We start from the raw sequence: 18,000 nt of genomic DNA, 5'->3' as shown, positions 1-18,000 counted from the left end.
GTACTGTCGATCGATCCTGAGTACTCTGTCTCGTACTCAACTTCACAATGGCAAACTGCGATGATACCAGTATCATCTTCCTTTACCACTAATTTGGCTGGTGGTTTGTCAAGCTTGACAGGGTCGTAGTGGATATCTGGATCTATCATAGTCAAGCACATCCTGTTGGTCTTCATGTCACATATGGTTCCTACTGTAGCCATAAATGCTCTTCCAAGTAAGAGGGAAGAGTTCCAATTTAGCTTGATGTCTAGGACATGAAAATCCACAGGGACGATAGCATCACCAATGTGCACCTCTAGGTCTTTAATGAAGCCTCCAGAGTTTCTCTGAGAGTAATCCACGAAAGTAAAGATCTGTGGTGAAGGCTCTACTTGCAGGCCCAGATGGTCTGCCATGACCTTTGGTAAGATGCTAACTGATGAACCAGTGTCACATAGTGCGTGAGGAAATTCAATACCTTGTACCACACAGGGTATTGCAAACTTCCCAGGATCACTCTTCTTTAGCAAAGTAATCCTTTTCCTCATCTCTTCTCTGACGTTGTCAAACCTTCTCCTAATGTCAGTTTCATTCTCCCTTGTTTCTCTGAAGAACATCCACAATCTCTTTGTGAAATAAACCTCCTCGAAATTTTTTTCCGGTGGGATTCCGATAACTCTTTTAGTGAAACCATCAATCTCCTTTTCATTAGCTTCCCTCTTAAGGTTCTTAGGAATCTTCTCCTTCCGACTCCTTAACCTTCTTCCTTCAGTTCCCTCTGATGTAGGTGTAGTGTCTGAAGGGTTACCAGTGATCTCTGTAGGGTTAGTTTGTGGTTTCGGTGTGGGTCTGAGTGCATTGATTCTGTTGCTGTATATCGATGGTAGTTGCACTCGGTATATGAAAGGTGCGTGTCGATCGATAGGTGGAGAATAGGGTCTATCGATACGGTTCTCTTCATTGTGTCGATCGATGAGTGGCTCGTCTCGTCGGTCGATATATTCGTAGGTGTGGGTGGGTGGGTATGGATGAGAAGCGTGAATTCAGCATGTGTCAATATCCTAACCGCGTTGCAGTCTACAAGCGTATCCAGAAATGACATCGTCGATGTCGATCGATGTGGACTAGTTGGTGTCGATCAACACCATTGCGATCCACCGAGACTTAGCAAACTTTCTACTTCAAAGTCTCCTTCTTGTAGCTTCTCTTGTTTCACCACTTGCCAGAAATCATCATCTATGATAGCATTGACGTGGTGTTTCCTATTTCCTTCCCCTACTTCCTTAGAAGTTCCAATCCTCCTGATAGAGTCTTTAGTCTGGACAATCTGTGTCTCAAGTTTCTTAACTTGAGTGCAGATGGTATCTATCCTCGTGGTCAGATTGTTAAAGACATAATCAATCTTCCCATTGAAGTCTACTGTAATCTTCTGCTGACCTTCCAGAACTCTATCAATCATGGCATCAAACTTACTCTCCTGGGTGGGTGGCAGTGGGTTTTGGTAAGCTGAGTTGCCATAGTTCCTTGTATTGGTGAAGGGTTTCTGATACTGTGAACTCTGGTTGTAGTTACTCTTCTGACCACTGCCAAAGAAGTTTATGTTTCCACTCTGGTTTCCATATCTCTGAAATCCAGTACCTCCAATGTAGTTCACATCTTCCTCTGTATCATCCTCTCTAGCCTCTCCTTCTTAAGCTGAGCAGACTGGTTGTCCCAGAAATGCGTGTAAAGCATCTATCTTGGCTCTGACTTCATTCATCTGGTCTTCACCTATGGCTGCAACCGATTTCTTCTTGTCAGAGTCAGTGTTCTTGGTGCTGCTGCTGTTGGCTAGGTTCTCAATAAGTCTCACAGCCTCTATTGGATTCCTAGTGTTGAAGTTCCCCTCACTAGCGGTATCAAGAGCCATCTGATACCTTAAGGCGATACCTCTGTAAAAAGTGCTTAACAGCTGCACTTCATTGAATCCATGGTGTGGACAGTCTCGCTGGAAGAACTTGAATCTGATCCACGCGTCTTTAAAAGTCTCACTAGGCTTTTGCGCAAAAGTGGCTATTTTGCTCCTTAAGTCTTCAGCGCGTGCCTCATAAAAGAAATTACGCAGGAAGGCGTTCTTGATGTCGGCCCAGGATGTCAGTGATCCTGTAGGTAGCTGCTTGAGCCAGTGCGAAGCTTCTCCAATAAGTGAGTATTTGAAGAGCTTGCAGAGTAGGTAGTCCTCGGGGACTCCATCCATACGAATAGCAGTGATAAGATCCTCGAACCTCTCCAGATGGTCCATAGGATGCTCGTGTGATTGCCCAGAATAAGGTATCTGAGACACGAGAGAGTAGTACTGCGGCTTGAGCTCGAAGTTCGGCTTCTGAATCTCCGGAAGTCGAATAGCTGATCTGTTGGTGTAGTACTCGTCTGGACGGTTATAGTCTGCCAACGATCGTGTTTGAGCTTCTCCTGTAGCCTCAGCTTCAGTTTCAGGGATTATGTTTCCATGTGCATCTAGCTTCTGACCTGTTGCATTACGCAGATGACCATCTTGGTCATACAGGTTTCTATTCTCGCCCTGCGTGAGAATGACAATCGCGACCATGCTTCGCGGAGTAGTGTCGATCGATATACGGTTAGAAGTATCGATCAATGTTGATCGGTGAACGGTATCGGTCGACGGTGCTGTCTGAGTGTCGGTCGACTGTTGAACGTGAGTATCAGTCGACGGTAATGCGGTTCTGTCGATCGATGCGAAGCGTAGGTCTTTGCGGATTGAGCGTTCCAAGTGTGCAGGATCCTCTGAGAATAATAGTTGATTTCCCTTGTTGCTTCTGGTACTGCTGGGCATGTACCTGAAAAGACAAACAAAAAAAATTTAAATAAGAAAAGGGGGTAAAAGAAAAACCTAAGATTAATAAGATTAAATCTAATGGCGATCAAAGCTCCCCGGCAACGGCGCCAAATTTGATAGTGCTCAAATTACCCAGTAGAGCTTACTCTCTCAAATAAGAGGTACAGCTGTAGTACTTAGGGATCGAATCACGAGGAGCTAGGGAACCAATTAAATAAAACCTACTAATCAATCCTAGGCAAGGTTGGTTTATATGATAGAAATGAAAACAACAATTCCTAAATGAGCAAGGCAGTTGCTCTAACTAACAATATGAAGGGTTGTTTAAATGGGATAAAGAGTGCTAGACATAGGGTTTCTATTCAGGAATGGAGATTATAATCTCTATAAATGCCTTAATAAGTTGCTTGCATGATACTATATATCTCAGCCGCTTAACATATGTGAATGAATCACTGGTTAAAATATCTAGATCTCTGGCCACACCTTTCGCATGATGACACAGAAAAAGAGTCGGTCGATATCCTTTTGAGATATCGAGCGATACACCTTTCGCGGCGCCGATCGATTTACCAGTAGGGTATCGATCGACGGCTTCTAGATCTGCCTAGGCGCGAACCGAATATGACCGCGAGGTCTCAAGGAGGAACTGTCGTTCTTCTCAACGGGAAACAGGCATCGCTCAAATGGATAATTCAAGATAATCTAAGATCCTAGTGATCTATGTTCTAGTTAGCTACTCTAAAACAAGCATAGGGTACAATCCATTTGATGAGTATCACAACTTAGCAATTATAGCTTGGGGCTAATCCCTTAAACCTATTTAAACCCTAGATCTAACAAGTAGACTACTCAGAAATAGCTAAACAATTCATAACAATAGATAGATGAAAGAATTGCATAGATATAGTAAAGTAGAAATACAAAATGAGATGAGAAATCTCTCCAATCTCTCTCAAACAAATAAAACTCTAGTCTCTCTCTCACACTCTCTGCTTTGGTTGTAAAAAGCTTCAAGCTTCAAAGGGTTTCTCCAAAACTTGCCGTCAAAAATACTTAGCAGGAGTATTTAAGCATTTCCATTAAGTTAAAAACTCGCCAGGGGTAATCTCGTAATTTGGTGAAGTCTTGGTGAAGTAGTCGGCTAAACCATTTCGTCCTCGATATCGATCGACAACACTAAATGTGTATTGATCGATTATAATCTTCTAGTACGCGGATCTTCTCAGCTACATCGATCGACAACTCAGGATGAGTATCGATCGATTGTAATCGCAATGTTGACTTCCGTCTGAGTCTTGAATGGTCAACTCGGGTGTATCATCTCTTGTACTCCAAAATGCTCCAAAAACATCACTTTCTCACAAAATGCTCCTGAACCTGAAAACATACCTAACAGGCTAGAAAACAGATTAAATATATAATAAAATACTAGTATATCAGTAAGCGTGCAACAAGTGGAGCAATGCTTGAACAGCATATCATATTTGATTCCGATCGTAACCTCATCTCCTTCCGGGGATTCTGCCTTCCTCGAGAACTTTAGGGTCCGACGAGTATCAATGTCTAGAAGCATTATGCCTTCAGTCAGTTCGATTGTGTCCTGGTGGACATAACCTAGCCGACAACCTATTCCTTTTAGGTTTTTTTCAGTCCATAGATGTAAAAGGACTCCAATCAAGCGAATCCAAAAAGGGAATTATCCAAGGATAATCATCATGTACAATAGGTTCCCATCGAACCAGCACAAACATGCAGAAGTTGAAGTGAAAAGGGCCCTGCCGAAGAACAGAGCTGAGATCCTCTTCTGAGGTAAAGTTAAGAAGAAACTTCCCGTTGCCCAGGTCATTCGCAGTTATGCGATCCTGCAGTCCCCATTGTGCTGGCATTTTATGGAGAAGCTTTTCAACGTTTTGTTTCTTCGGGTTGAGGATCTTATCAATGACAACTGAAATTCTTTGATATTTTGGGAGATATCATGATCAGTTCGTCATCATTCTCGTATAGAATTCCTTACCCTTTATATCTGCAAGGTGATTGGATGTGTTTCGATATGACGACCCCATATGAGAGTACGTGATATTGATATCTCTTGTCACACGAGAGGACAAAGATTATGAAGCTTCGACGTAAGGTCGTAGCTTTCTTTGTCATATCAGATCAGACGGATCCAGACAAACCAATGAAATTGTTTAGATCACTGCTGGAACATTCAAGCCGGGACACTACTGGTTCGTGAGAGTGAAATAGAACAGAGAGTGATGGAAGAGATCAGGGCCGCTGTCGGACGATCGGTAATCCCCATGTCAAATAAACATGATGATTAGATGGAGATCAAAGTTTCAAAGGAAACTTCGACCTGAGAGACTTTGTCGTCAGAGATCACGCCATCGATCTGCCTTTACGTGGGGAAGACGACAGGATCTAAGAAACTCTCCGGGAACTGGATGCGACGCTGGAGCGCAAGAAGTGTAGGTAGTCTTCCTTACGATGATGCAGCGTCTGCCGATTACAGGATCTGCATCAACGGAGGCTGGATCGTGGAATCACCATTCTCATCTGCCGATTACATTATGGCTATGAAAACATTTTATTTGATATCATCTATATTTGTAAGAATATGTATATTGTTTACAAAATAATAAAATATCATTAAATTTAATTTAATCCAATGAAACCCGAGCGAACCCGGTTCGAACCCGGTCGAACCACAATGGCCCATCACCCAAAATATTTCGGGTTTGCTAACCGGTCCGATTTAAAAAAAAGGATATCTCCAAACAGAATCCAGAAAACAGAAATCGGACCAAGTGCCATAAACAAACTCAAATTTGTCTGTTTTACCTAAATTGTTCTGCATAAAGGCCTAGATTGCAATACCTCCATCGATGGTGAATGTCTGCAAACCAACGATTTTAAACCATAATGAGCCAGATAACATAGACATAAACGAAAGGCTACTACCAAATCATCATTTAAGAGTAATGAGATAACCTGTCCAGTTATGTAACTCGCTGCCGGGCTCAGAGCCAAGAATTCGACCAAGCAAGCCACATCTTCCGGTTGTCCATATCGTCCTGAAATATTAAATCAAGTTTGCTTTGTATCAGATACATCCTAAGCTACGTAAACAAATGTAAGAATAGAGTTGAACCCTCCATGCAATGAATCCAGGGAAAACCAAATTGACCTGTAAACGAGCAAGTTGGTCGTTGGACCCAAGTTTAAAAGATTTTCCAAGCCTCCAAGAAATAAAAAGAGGAAAATAGGTCACATACATTTATATTTTTCTGCTTTCACCCTCTCTGGCGGCAGTCTTGGAAAACCCAATAACTCCAGCTTTAGCAGCAGCGTAGTTTGCTTGCTCAATATTACCAATTAGACCAACAACTGACGCTATGTTGATGATCCTTACCTACAAGATCATATGCAAAACTATATCATAAATTATGGTCGTCAAGAATACAATGGAAAACATGTGAGGTAAAGGCAGTGACAAATGAGAGATTTAATGTACTACAAGGTGAAGTGAGACAATACCTTTCTCTTCTTCATCATGATCTTTGTTGCTGCTTACAAGGAGTAACCATGAGTTTCAGTCCCTAAGATTTTGAGTATGAAAACTTCAGCAGTAACACTACTAATCTGGGTACAGAGAAACACTCCACTGAGATTCAACTCCATCACTTCATCCCATTGGGATTTCTTCATTTTTATCAACAAGGTATCCGCGTAATTCCTGAAGATTATGTAGCCATGTCAGTATGATATTTATGTAAAACAATCAATGCAGAACCAAGGTTTGCATATACCTGCATTGTTAACCACAACGTCAATGGTTCCCCATTTATCAACAACCTGAAGAAGAAACAAATTACACGAAAAAGGAAAATGATGAGATGTAGAAGAATTATAAAATAAAATAAGAGTACAACAATTGATGACTAACAATTTTCATCATGGCTTCCACATCAGCCTCTTTCGAGACATCACCTCCAAACGTAATAACCTGGCCACCATATGCTTCAATCTACAGAGTCCAGGGGTAATAAGGCGATGAAAACACACTACTGACTAAAAGTGTTGTATATATATATAATATATATATATATTAGGTAAAAGATGGGGTAACTCAGTGTACAAGGAGTGATATTTGAGAAGCATATAGAAACAACAAGAAACCGAATAATGAAACATTTTTCCAGAGCCAGAAAAAATACAGTGGTAAATTCAGTTGTTGCATCAGAACACAAAAACTCAAAAAGGTGCCGCATTTCTTTTTCTAGCAACAATGATATTTATAGGTCTACCCCGAAACAGAAAACGAGGAAAGAGCTGCAAAAGCAAAGCATAATTAAATCACCTGTTTGGAAACTTCTTCAGCCTCCTTAGCAGACCTAGCATAAATTACCAAGACCTGCAAGCAGAAACACAACAGACAGTACGTACTCCATCTGTTTTTTTCTTTACGTAGAAATGAAAGAAAAAAAGGTAGTAATAACTAAGACTTATGGGGGTAGTACAGCAACCAAAGGGGAGCTAAAATCTAGATAAGTCAAAAGACTAGAACGGTGCAAAGTGAATGGGCTTTACATACCAAATATATGAATTGAAAAAGGAAGCAGATGGTGTAAAAGTTCAAAGTTCAAACCTTACAGCCAGCTTTGCCCAAGGATAGAGCAATAGCTTTACCAATCCCTCTAGAGGCACCAGTGATAACGACAACTAGAGATTCCACTTTTGGAACAGCTTCTTCTTCTGTTGTGTGCTCAACAGCAGTGCCTTGAGCTTGAGCTTTTACAACTGCGTGCGAAATGATGGTAGAATCTAACGAGGAAGAGAGAGAGAGAAAAAAAATCATAAGGGAAACGGCTAAGTAAGAGAGAGAAGGTAGTTGAATACCAGTGGAAGTTGCAAATGCACATCGCAGCATACCGAAACAAGGCATCACAGATTGAAGCGGAGCCCATTTACGGACCTGACAGATCTCAAGGTAACCGAGCTTCCCAGCTGTGGCTTTCAAGGAGGTGAGTTTTGTTGCTGCTGTGAAATGACAAACTAAGTCCCACATTGGAGAATTAGAGAAGAAGTGTCTAATATATAAAGAGATGTCCAACTCTAATTAGTACGAGGCCTTTTGGGATGGAAACCAAAAGTAAATCTATGCGGGCTTGCCATTAAGGCCCAAAGTGGACAATATCGTACTAATCGGATAAATAGAGTTGGACATAGGCTTTCACAATCCCAACAATTGGTATCAGAGCGGTTTGACGAAGATCTGCAAGAAAGACTAAAATACCCCTCGAAGGAATGAGGAATCCTTGAAGAAAGAAAAAGGAGGTCTGTAGCAGGAATGTCATAAGATCATGGAATCTGTGATGTTGTGGGAGAAGCATTCTCAAAGGAAAGCCCTGTGATTAAGAAACACACAAGAGATGAGTTGTGGTTCTTAGTTTGAAGGGGAGAATGTGAGAAGCAATCTAAGTCCCACATTGGATATTAGACAAAGGAAAGTCTAATATATAAAGATATGTCCAACTCTAATTAGTACGAGGCCTTTTGGGAAGGAAACCAAAAGTAAATCCATGCGGGCTTATCATTAAGGCTCAAAGTGGACAATATCGTACTAATCGGATAATATCAGAGTTGGACATGAGATTTCACAATCTCAACAGCTGCTACAGTGGTGGCCATTACAGAGAGAGTTGAGGAGATAGAAAACTCCATCCGTACCACTAGTGAACCTTGTAAAAAGATCGACCGAGAGAGAGACGAAGAAAGAAACAAATCTATAACAATAAAGTTGAGTTTTCTCATTTCTCATTAAGCCACATCAGCACTCCTATGTCTAAAATTGGACACGTGTCCCTGTTTTAATAAGTGATCTCTGGTTTGCGTTTTCATCGTCGAGTATTTTTAGTTCGTTTGTTTGTGTGTTTGTGTAATGGGATTCTATGTTTATTGTAATAGATGTTTATGGTCTATGTGGTTTGGGCTGAGTTTTATTTTGTCATTTTTACTTTTAGGGTTTTTGCGTTTCCTCCGTCGCACTTTTTTGTCTCCTCCATCTTCTTCATCTTCCCATCACTGTAACGTCTTCCATTTTTTTCTTTCTTTATTCTCAGCATTAACTTCTCAGCCCCACTACTCATCCCACTCACTGCAAATTAAACATCATCATTATCATCGACGGTGGCTGCTTCAGGTGTAAAACATGATTTTACATGAACCCTAAGATCTTCAACATCTAAACTAATCACATAATAGAACTTTAAGAAATGTTATCGGAATACCTCCATTCATGATTGCGGAAAACTTCTTGAACGGCTTTGATCGGAAGATGATGAGTTCTTGATTTTACAAGAAGGATAAGTTCTTGATTTCACAAGAACTTTGAGGTTTCTCTCACTTGAATTTTTGTGTTTCTCTCCCCTTGCCTAAATCACTCTTTATGTGTTGCTTTGATTTTCTTTCATGTGTGTGTGTCTTTGTGATGGTCCAAAGAGCACTATATATAGGTGGGGAGAGGGACCAAAAATTTCTCACCAAGTCTTTGATGACTTTCTCACCAAGACTTTGATGACTTTATCACCAAGCTTTGATTGCTTTCTCATCAAGCTTTGATTGCTTCATTGTCAAGTTTACATTGCTTCCTCATTAAGGATTTTTTTATAACTTGACAAATGTCTCTAATTTCAACCATCCATCAAGTTGATTAGTTAGGTATAACAATTATAATAGAAAATGTGTTAAACTATAAGACCATATAATTGGGAAGGATTAATAACATTATAAATCCTAACATTCTCCCACTTGGTCTATAGTTTAACGTACTTAAATTTCTATTAAGAAATCATAAGGCCGGCATAAGTTGTTAAACCTTTAGTCCCCGTCATTGTCTTATCCAATCAAGTAACCAATGAGAGTCATGGCGGTCACACATCATTTTGCAACACGATCCCTTCCATGTACTACCACACTGATTACTATCAAAGTTAGACCATAAATAGGAGTTATCATTAGGGTCCCTTTTATGTCTTATTTAATAGACTTATTCTGTTATTAAACCAACAACGATAATGTGTACACATTTTAGAAACATAATACAAAAGATACAAAAGAAATTAAGAGCTCATATTGTCAAAATAGGCGTTACATAAACAAACAACTTTAATTACTTATATCCTCTAGACCCATACTTTCAGCATGCTTCATGAATGTCTTCGGAGGTAAAGTTTTCGTAAATATGTCTGCGACCATAAGTTCGGTGCCTATGTGTTCAATGACAAACTTTTCTCTTTTGACATCTTGCTTTAATGATAGATACTTTAAGTCCATATGCTTGGATCCTTTAGATATCCTATCATGCTTTGAGAAGAAGGTTGCAGCTTGATTGTCACAATAAAGAGTTAAAGGCTTGTCAATAAAGTTTAAAGCCCTAAACTCGGAGACGAAGTTCCGCAACCACATTCCCTGAATGGAAGCCTCGTAACATGCTACATACTCAGCTTCCATAGTGGATTTATAGATCAGTTCCGACTTTTGGCTTTTCCATGAGACAGCACCTCCACTCAAGAGGTACACATAACCAAGAGTACAATGCCTTGTATCTTGACATCCACCAAAATCTGAGTCAGAAAATCCAACCACCTGTGGGTGTATTGATCTCCTATATGTAAGCATATAATTTCTTGTTCCCTTTAGGTATCTCAAAACTTTCTTTGCAGCTTTCCAATGAGCTAGTCCTGGGTTGCTCTGAAATCTTCCTAGCATTCCCACTGCATGGCTAATATCAGGTCTTGTGCAGACTTGTGCATACATCAAACTTCCCACAAGAGAGGCATAAGGATATTTTTCCATTTCCTTACGTTCCATTTCATTCTGCGGACATTGCTTAAGATCAAGCTTATCACCTTTCTGCATAGGAACAATACTAGAAGAACACGATAGCATGCCATATCTCTCAAGAACTTTGTCAATATATGCTTTCTGAGACAACCCTAGAATTCCAAGTGATCTATCACGGAAAATTTCAATCCCAATCACATAAGTTGCCTCGTCCATATCTTTCATTGCAAAGTTTTTAGAAAGATAATTCTTGGTCTCACTTAATAGATCAAGATCACTGCTGGCCAATAAGATATCATCAACATACAGAACCAAAAATATGAACTTACTCCCACTGATCTTGAGGTATATACATGGATCTACAATATTCTCTTTGAAACCGAATTTCGTAATGGTTTCATCAAATTTGAGATACCATTGCCTCGAAGCTTGTTTCAGTCCATAGATTGATTTCTTTAGTTTGCAGACCATGTCTTCCTGACCTTCAATTATGAAGCCTTCAGGTTGCTGCATATAGACTTCTTCTTGCAAGTCTCCATTAAGAAAGGCAGTTTTCACATCCATTTGGTGCAACTCAAGATCATACTGAGCTACCAAAGCCATGATAATTCTGAGAGAGTCTTTTCTGGACACAGGAGAAAAGGTCTCAGTATAATCGATGCCTTCCTTTTGATTAAAACCTTTGGCTACAAGTCGGGCTTTATGTCGTTCAATATTTCTGTTACAGTCGAGTTTGGTCTTAAAGATCCACTTACACCCGACTGGCTTATGTCCTTTAGGTAATTGAACGACATCCCATACTTCATTTTCAGCCATCGATTTTATTTCATCCTTCATGGCACCGATCCATTTATCAGAATTAACATCTTTTATGGCTTGTGAATAAGAAACCGGATCTTTAATATTTATTTCTTCAGATTCTACTTGATAAAGTACATAATCATTGGAAATAGCAGATTTCCTCTCACGAGTAGATCTTCTTAATGCTGGTTCCTCTTGTGCTTCATGTACTTGATCATTATTGGCGATATTTTCATTATGGAGTATATGGTCATTCACTGGATTCTCCTCATTGTTTAACGGTTCAACAAAAGGAGAATTACCAACATTCGAAATTGAGGACAAAGGAATATTTACCCTAATTTCTTGAATGACCACTTCTTTTACTTTATGACTCCCACTAATTTTGCCATTCTCATAGAATCTGACATTATTGGTTTCTACTATTCTCGTACTATGGTTTGGACAATAAATCCTATATCCTTTAGATTTCTCAGGGGAGCCAATAAAGAAACCACTGATCGTTTTGAAATCTAATTTCTTTTCATGTGGATTATATATTCTTGCTTCAGCTGGAAATCCCCAAACTTGGAGGTGTGCCAGACTAGGTTTCCAGCCTTTCCACAGTTCAAAAGGAGTCTTTGGAACTGCTTTGCTTGGAACCCTATTCAAGATATAGACTGCGGTACGTAATGCATCCATCCCAAAGATATAGGTAAGTTAGCATGACTCATCATTGATCTAACCATTTCCATATAAGTACGATTACGCCTTTCAGCTACACCATTCTGCCATGGAGAACCAGGCTTTGTGTATTGGGAAACGATTCCTAAATTTTGGAGAAGTTTGGCGAAAGGTCCGGGATGTTGTCCCATTTCATCATACCTGCCATAAAATTCACCACCTCTATCTGACCTAATGATTTTCATTTTTTTATCTAATTGCATCTCTACTTCAGTTATGAATGCTTGTACAGCATTCACAGATTGAGATTTTTCATGCAATAGATAGATATAACAATAACGTGAATAATCATCAATAAAGGTAATGAAATACTTTTCACCTCCAAAAGTTGGAACGTCAAAAGGTCCACAAATATCTGTATGTATGATTTCAAGAAGCTGTGTACTTCTTGTGGCTCCTTTCTTAGTGTGTTTAGTTTGCTTACCCTTGATGCAATCTATACATATTTTATTGTTGGTAAAATCAATATTTGGAATGATTCCGTCTTTTACCAACCTTTTCATTCTTTCATTGGAAATATTGATAGAACCAAAATCAAGAACCGTCCTTTTTGGTTCATGGACACGGCCCAACATGGGGATCATGTCGACCAGCTTGATCCAACCAAGATTTTTCCATCAGAACATGACACTACTTTGGAGCTGAATGAGCTGAGTGAGATAAGTGACACTACTGTGGAGCTGGATGAGGTAAGTGATACTGAAGAAGGAGCTGGTTTTGACGCACCCTTGGATAGCACACTGGACAAAACAGACATGCATGGTTTGGTCATGGGAAGCAGTAATGATATATATTCATTGTTTGACTCATATCTTCCAAACCACGAGTATTCTACGCATGAAATCACTTGGAGAATGTGCTCAACTCAATTACAGAACTCCCCGAAGAAGAATCAGATCAAACGGAATTCAGATGTGGAAGTTATGCAATTTACAAATAAGGTGATCTTTAATTCTCGCGAATTCGGGCTGTGTGGATCGTCCGGCGTGCATCCCGATCATTCCCACCGTGGACCAGCACGACCAGAATGAACCTGGACAGAGATTCACTTTGACCAGTCTGCCTCAATTTCACCAACCTTGACCAGTCTTCATCAAATTCTACAAATTTGACTCATTAATAATTTTCTAGTCAATGTTGTCTTTTTCTATGCATTGTTTTCCACAATTTCTTTATGTTTCTCTTTGACTACAAGTAGTATAAATATGTAGTCTCATCTATGAATAAAATTAGATCATTTTGGAGTTTATTTGTGTTTCTTTTCTCTGAGTGAGAGAGAGTTCTTTAGCTAGTTCATCGGTTTGAACCGGCTTGTTGATTTGGTGGTCAGCCAATCATCTTTGTGTGTTAATTGGTGGTTAGCCAACACACTAATCCGTTCTTTGGTGGTTAGCCTTAGATCGAGGGTATATCAAGAGCCATTCTGCACCTCTTGACGATCCATTCATTCCATCCCAGTTCCGGAAGTGCCTCGACTTCTCGGTTCATATCCAACACCCGGCTAAAGTGATCCTTCCCGATTTAGGGTGTATCATTTGGTATCAGAGCCACTTTGGCTGGTTTGTTTTCTATCTTCTTTTCACCTTCTCATCTCTTCATCATTTTTTTTTCTTATTTATTTTTGGATCCGGGCTGTTCCTTTACTCCCTTGTGATCGCCATTTAAAAAAAAAGAAAAAAAATCGAAAAAAAAAGAAAAAAAAAAGTAAAAAGTTTTTGGCTTGAATCACTACTGAAGAGAAATCCAGGGGGAGTGGTGGAAGAGAAAGCCTGCTGGCCGGGGAGAAATCCGGCCTTAGGACAGTTAAGGCGGATCCACAAAAAAAAAAAAATCTTCATCTTTCTTTCTCCTTTTTTTTTCCCACAAAGTTTGTTTTGGGTTTTGATTGCTGATTTTGATTGCCTATCATCCTTTGAACCAGTGGAAAGAACTCTGAGTGATGACCTAAAAATTGAGAGCTAAACACGTTGAGAGTGTGAGGATTTTATTTGCTAACTTGGTTGTTAAGTGTTTCCAGGATGTTTGGACTTCTCAAGAAATCAAAACCACAACAAGACGTCTACTTTTCTTTTAAAACTGTTTCTGAAAAGGAGCAATTGATTTTTGAAAAGAAATAGTTTGCTTCTAATAGGTTTGATTTTGTGCAGAAACAAAGGAAGAGACAAAACAGGTCTGATGATGAGAAGTGGGTCAGAAGTGGTGATCGTCCCTTCACCAAAACCAAGAGAAGCAGCCGTGATGTGTTTGATCAGAATGAGATTCAGACTTGTGCCAGTTTGGAGAAGATGTTGCATAAGGCGATCCATGCTGTCCGGCAACTCAAAAAGAAGGAAAACACCAACACTTCTTCAGCACCAAAACAGCAATGTAAGTCTTCTTATCTTTCAAATTCTGATTTGAAAACTAATGATATTTCTTTTGATAAAAGCAAAGCTGTGAAACCCACAAGCAAGGCTCTTTCTACCAGGTGCTTCAAATGCCATAAGGTCGGCCATTATGCTAACAAGTACCACAAACAGAAACCGTTGGTGACCTTGAAGAACGTTGAAACCGAGCCAGAAAAAGGAAGTATCTTTGTCCATTCAAAAGTCGGACCACATTCATAATGAGCTTTGTGTTGATTATAATCCTTTTGCTTATAATCCTTTTCCTTTTAATGATTAAGATTTGAGGACAAATCTTTTTGAAGAGGGAGAGTATGATAGAACCAAAATCGAGATCACTCTTTCGGTAAGGTTGATATGGACTCAGATCCGGAAGGATTGAGAACTGGTGGATTGAACGGTGACACAAAGGGTTGCGGAATGACCCAATGATACTACCAGAGGTGCTTGATTGTCGCCTGATATGACTCACAGGTCCGAAAAGGAAGCAAATTCAATCTGTGACTAGTATGATAGAACCAAAATCAAGCACCGTCCTTTTTGGTTCATGGACACGGCCCAACATGGGGATCATGTCGACCAGCTTGATCCAACCAAGATTTTTCCTTCAGAACGTGACACTACTTTGGAGCTGAATGAGCTGAGTGAGATAAGTGACACTACTATGGAGCTGGATGAGGTAAGTGACACTGAAGAAGGAGCTGGTTTTGATGCACCCTTGGATAGCACACTGGGCAAAACAGACATGCATGGTTTGGTCATGGGAAGCAGTAATGATATATATGTTCATAAGTCTGAATCTCATTCTGATCAAACACATCACGGCTGATTCTCTTGGTTTTGGTGAAGGGACGATCACCACTTCTGACCCACTTCTCATCATCAGACCTGTTTTGTCTCTTCCTTTGTTTCTGCACAAAATCAAACCTATTAGCAGCAAACTGTTTCTTATTTCTAAAAATTAATTGCTCTTTTTCCGAAACAATTTTAAAAGGAAAGAATATATCATCTTGTAGTGGTTTTGATTTCTTGAGAAGTCCAAACATCCTGAAACACTTAACAAACGTTAGCACATAAAAATCCTCACACTCTCAAAGTGTTTAGGTCACGATTTTTAGGTGATCACTCAGAGTTCTTTTACTGGTTCAAAGGATGATAGGCAGTCAAAATTCAGCAATCAAAAACCCAAAAAAAACTTTGTGGAAAAAGAAAAGGAATGAAGATGAAGAGATTTTTTTTTTGTGGATCCGCCTTAACTGTCCTAAGGCCGGATTTCTCCTCGGCCAGCAGGATTACTCTTCCACCACTCCAAGTGATTCAAGCCAATCTTTTACTTTTTTTTTTTTTCTTTTTTCTTTTTTTTTTTTTTTTTTTAATGGCGATCACATGGGAGTAAAGGAACAGCCCGGATCCAAAAAGAAATAAGAAATGATGAAGAGATGAGAAGGTGAAAAGAAGATAGAAAACAAACCAGCCAAAGTGGCTCTGATACCAAATGATAGGCCCAAAATTGGGAAATATGGCTTTGGCCGGATGTTGGATATGAACCGAGAAGGCAAGGCACTTCTGGAACTGGGATGGATTGATAGGATCGTCAAGAGGTGCGGAATGACTCTTGATATACCAACGATCTAAGGCTAACCACCTAAGAACGGTTGTAATGTGTTGGCTAACCACCAAATAGCACACAAAGATGATTGGCTGACCACCAAATCAACAAGCCGGTTAACACCGATGAACTAGCTAAAGAACTCTCTCTCACTCAGAGAAGAAGAACGAAAATAAATAACCAAAATGATCTGATTTTTATTCATGAAATGGATTACATATTTATAGTAGAATGAGTCAAAGAAAAATATAAATAATTGTGGAAAACTAGAAGCATAGAAAACACAAACAAAAACTAAGACTAAAGACTTTTGTAAAACCGAGAAGTTGAATTTTGACTAGTCATTGAAGAAATCAATGCAGGCCACGACTTTGACTCATTTTCTTGATATTTCTTGATGTAAATGGGCAGGAGACCATCAGGAAAGGCCTGGTCGAATTTGGTGTAAAACGGACCAAAATTGAATTTGTTATGAATTTTTTGGTGGGCCGAAAAAGGCTCATTTCGTCCAGCAGCTAAACCAGCTCCTTCTTCAGTGTCACATAACTCATTCAGCTCCAAGTTAGTGTCACTTAGCTCATCCAGCTCCATAGTAGTGTCACTTATCTCACTCAGCTCATCTAGTTCCAAAGCAGTGTCACGATCTGATGGAAAAATCTCGGTTGGATCAAGCTGGTCGACATGATCACCATGATGGGCTATGTCCGTGAACCCAAAAGGACGGTGTTCGATTTTGGTTCTATCATATTTCCTCACGACCCAAGCTAAGTCTGGCTCGACCGTGGGTCTTAGAATGTCGAGTTGGTCGGGAAAGACGAGCTCTGGACGTACACGGGTCAATACGGTGGACAGAACGTGCGGCTCGGTCGGTGTGATCAGCATGAACTGGTGGAGAAACCTTGGTTCTTAGCATAGTGTGTTGGCTAACCAACAGATTACGCCCAAAATCGGGATGGATGGCTTTGGCCGGATGTTGGATATGAACCGAGAAGGCAAAGCACTTCTGGAACTAAGATGGATTGATAGGATCGTCAAGAGGTGCGGAATGACTCTTGATATACCAACGATCTAAGGCTAACCACCTAAGAACGGATTAGTGTGTTGGCTAACCACCAATTAACACACAAAGATGATTGGCTGACCACCAAATCAACAAGCCGGTTCAAACCGATGAACTAGCTAAAGAACTCTCTCTCTCACTCAGAGAAAAGAAACACAAATAAACTCCAAAATGATCTGCTTTTTTATTCATGAAATAGATTACATATTTATAGTAGAATGAGTCAAAGAAAGACATAAATAATTGTGGAAAACTAGAAGCATAGAAAACACAAACAAAGACTAAGACTAAAGACTTTTGTAGAACCGAGAAGTTGAATTTTGACTAGTCTTTGAAGAAATCAATGCAGGCCACGACTTTGACTCATTTTCTTGATATTTCTTTATGTAAATGGGCAGAAGACCATCAGGAAAGGCCTGGTCGAATTTGGTGTAAAACGGACCAAAATTGAATTTGTTATGAATTTTTCGGTGGGCCGAAAAAGGCTCATTTCGCCCAGCAGCTAAACCAGCTCCTTCTTCAGTGTCACATAGCTCATTCAGCTCCAAGTTAGTGTCACTTAGCTCATCCAGCTCCATAGTAGTGTCACTTATCTCACTCAGCTCATCTAGCTCCAAAGTAGTGTCACGATCTGATGGAAAAATCTCGGTTGGATCAAGCTGGTCGACATGATCACCATCATGGGCTATGTCCATGAACCAAAAAGGACGGTGCTTGATTTTGGTTCTATCATACTCTCCCTCTTTAAAAAGATTTG

The 18,000-nt window shown here is 39.9% G+C and overlaps 1 protein-coding gene across 1 annotated transcript; it reads right to left on the bottom strand.

The window, feature by feature from the left end:
• Positions 1-6,098: 6,098 nt before the first annotated feature.
• LOC108858323 (3-oxoacyl-[acyl-carrier-protein] reductase 5, chloroplastic-like) lies at positions 6,099-9,018 on the bottom strand. Its single transcript, XM_018632273.2, has 8 exons — positions 7,721-9,018; positions 7,470-7,621; positions 7,182-7,235; positions 6,768-6,848; positions 6,615-6,676; positions 6,460-6,557; positions 6,359-6,387; positions 6,099-6,233 (listed from the first exon to the last, which is right to left on the bottom strand). The coding sequence occupies exons 1-8, from the start codon at positions 7,887-7,889 to the stop codon at positions 6,099-6,101; spliced, it is 780 nt and encodes a 259-aa protein (XP_018487775.1). The 5' UTR covers positions 7,890-9,018.
• Between the last annotated feature and the right edge of the window lie 8,982 nt (positions 9,019-18,000).

The sequence above is a fragment of the Raphanus sativus genome, chromosome 5 (genome assembly GCF_000801105.2).
Source record: "Raphanus sativus cultivar WK10039 chromosome 5, ASM80110v3, whole genome shotgun sequence".
Lineage (NCBI taxonomy): Eukaryota > Viridiplantae > Streptophyta > Magnoliopsida > Brassicales > Brassicaceae > Raphanus > Raphanus sativus.
Note: the sequence above shows the minus strand (reverse complement) of the source record. Positions and strands in the feature narration are given on the sequence as shown.

Coding starts and splice junctions, on each gene's coding strand:
- LOC108858323 (XM_018632273.2), bottom strand. CDS start 7,889: ATGTGGGACTTAGTTTGTCATTTCACAGCAGCAACAAAACTCACCTCC. Junction 7,236..7,469: donor TGGGCAAAGCTGGCTGTAAG/GTTTGAACTTTG, acceptor TTCTGCTTGCAG/GTCTTGGTAATTTATGCTAG. Junction 6,388..6,459: donor GTTTCTCTGTACCCAGATTA/GTAGTGTTACTG, acceptor CCTTGTAAGCAG/CAACAAAGATCATGATGAAG.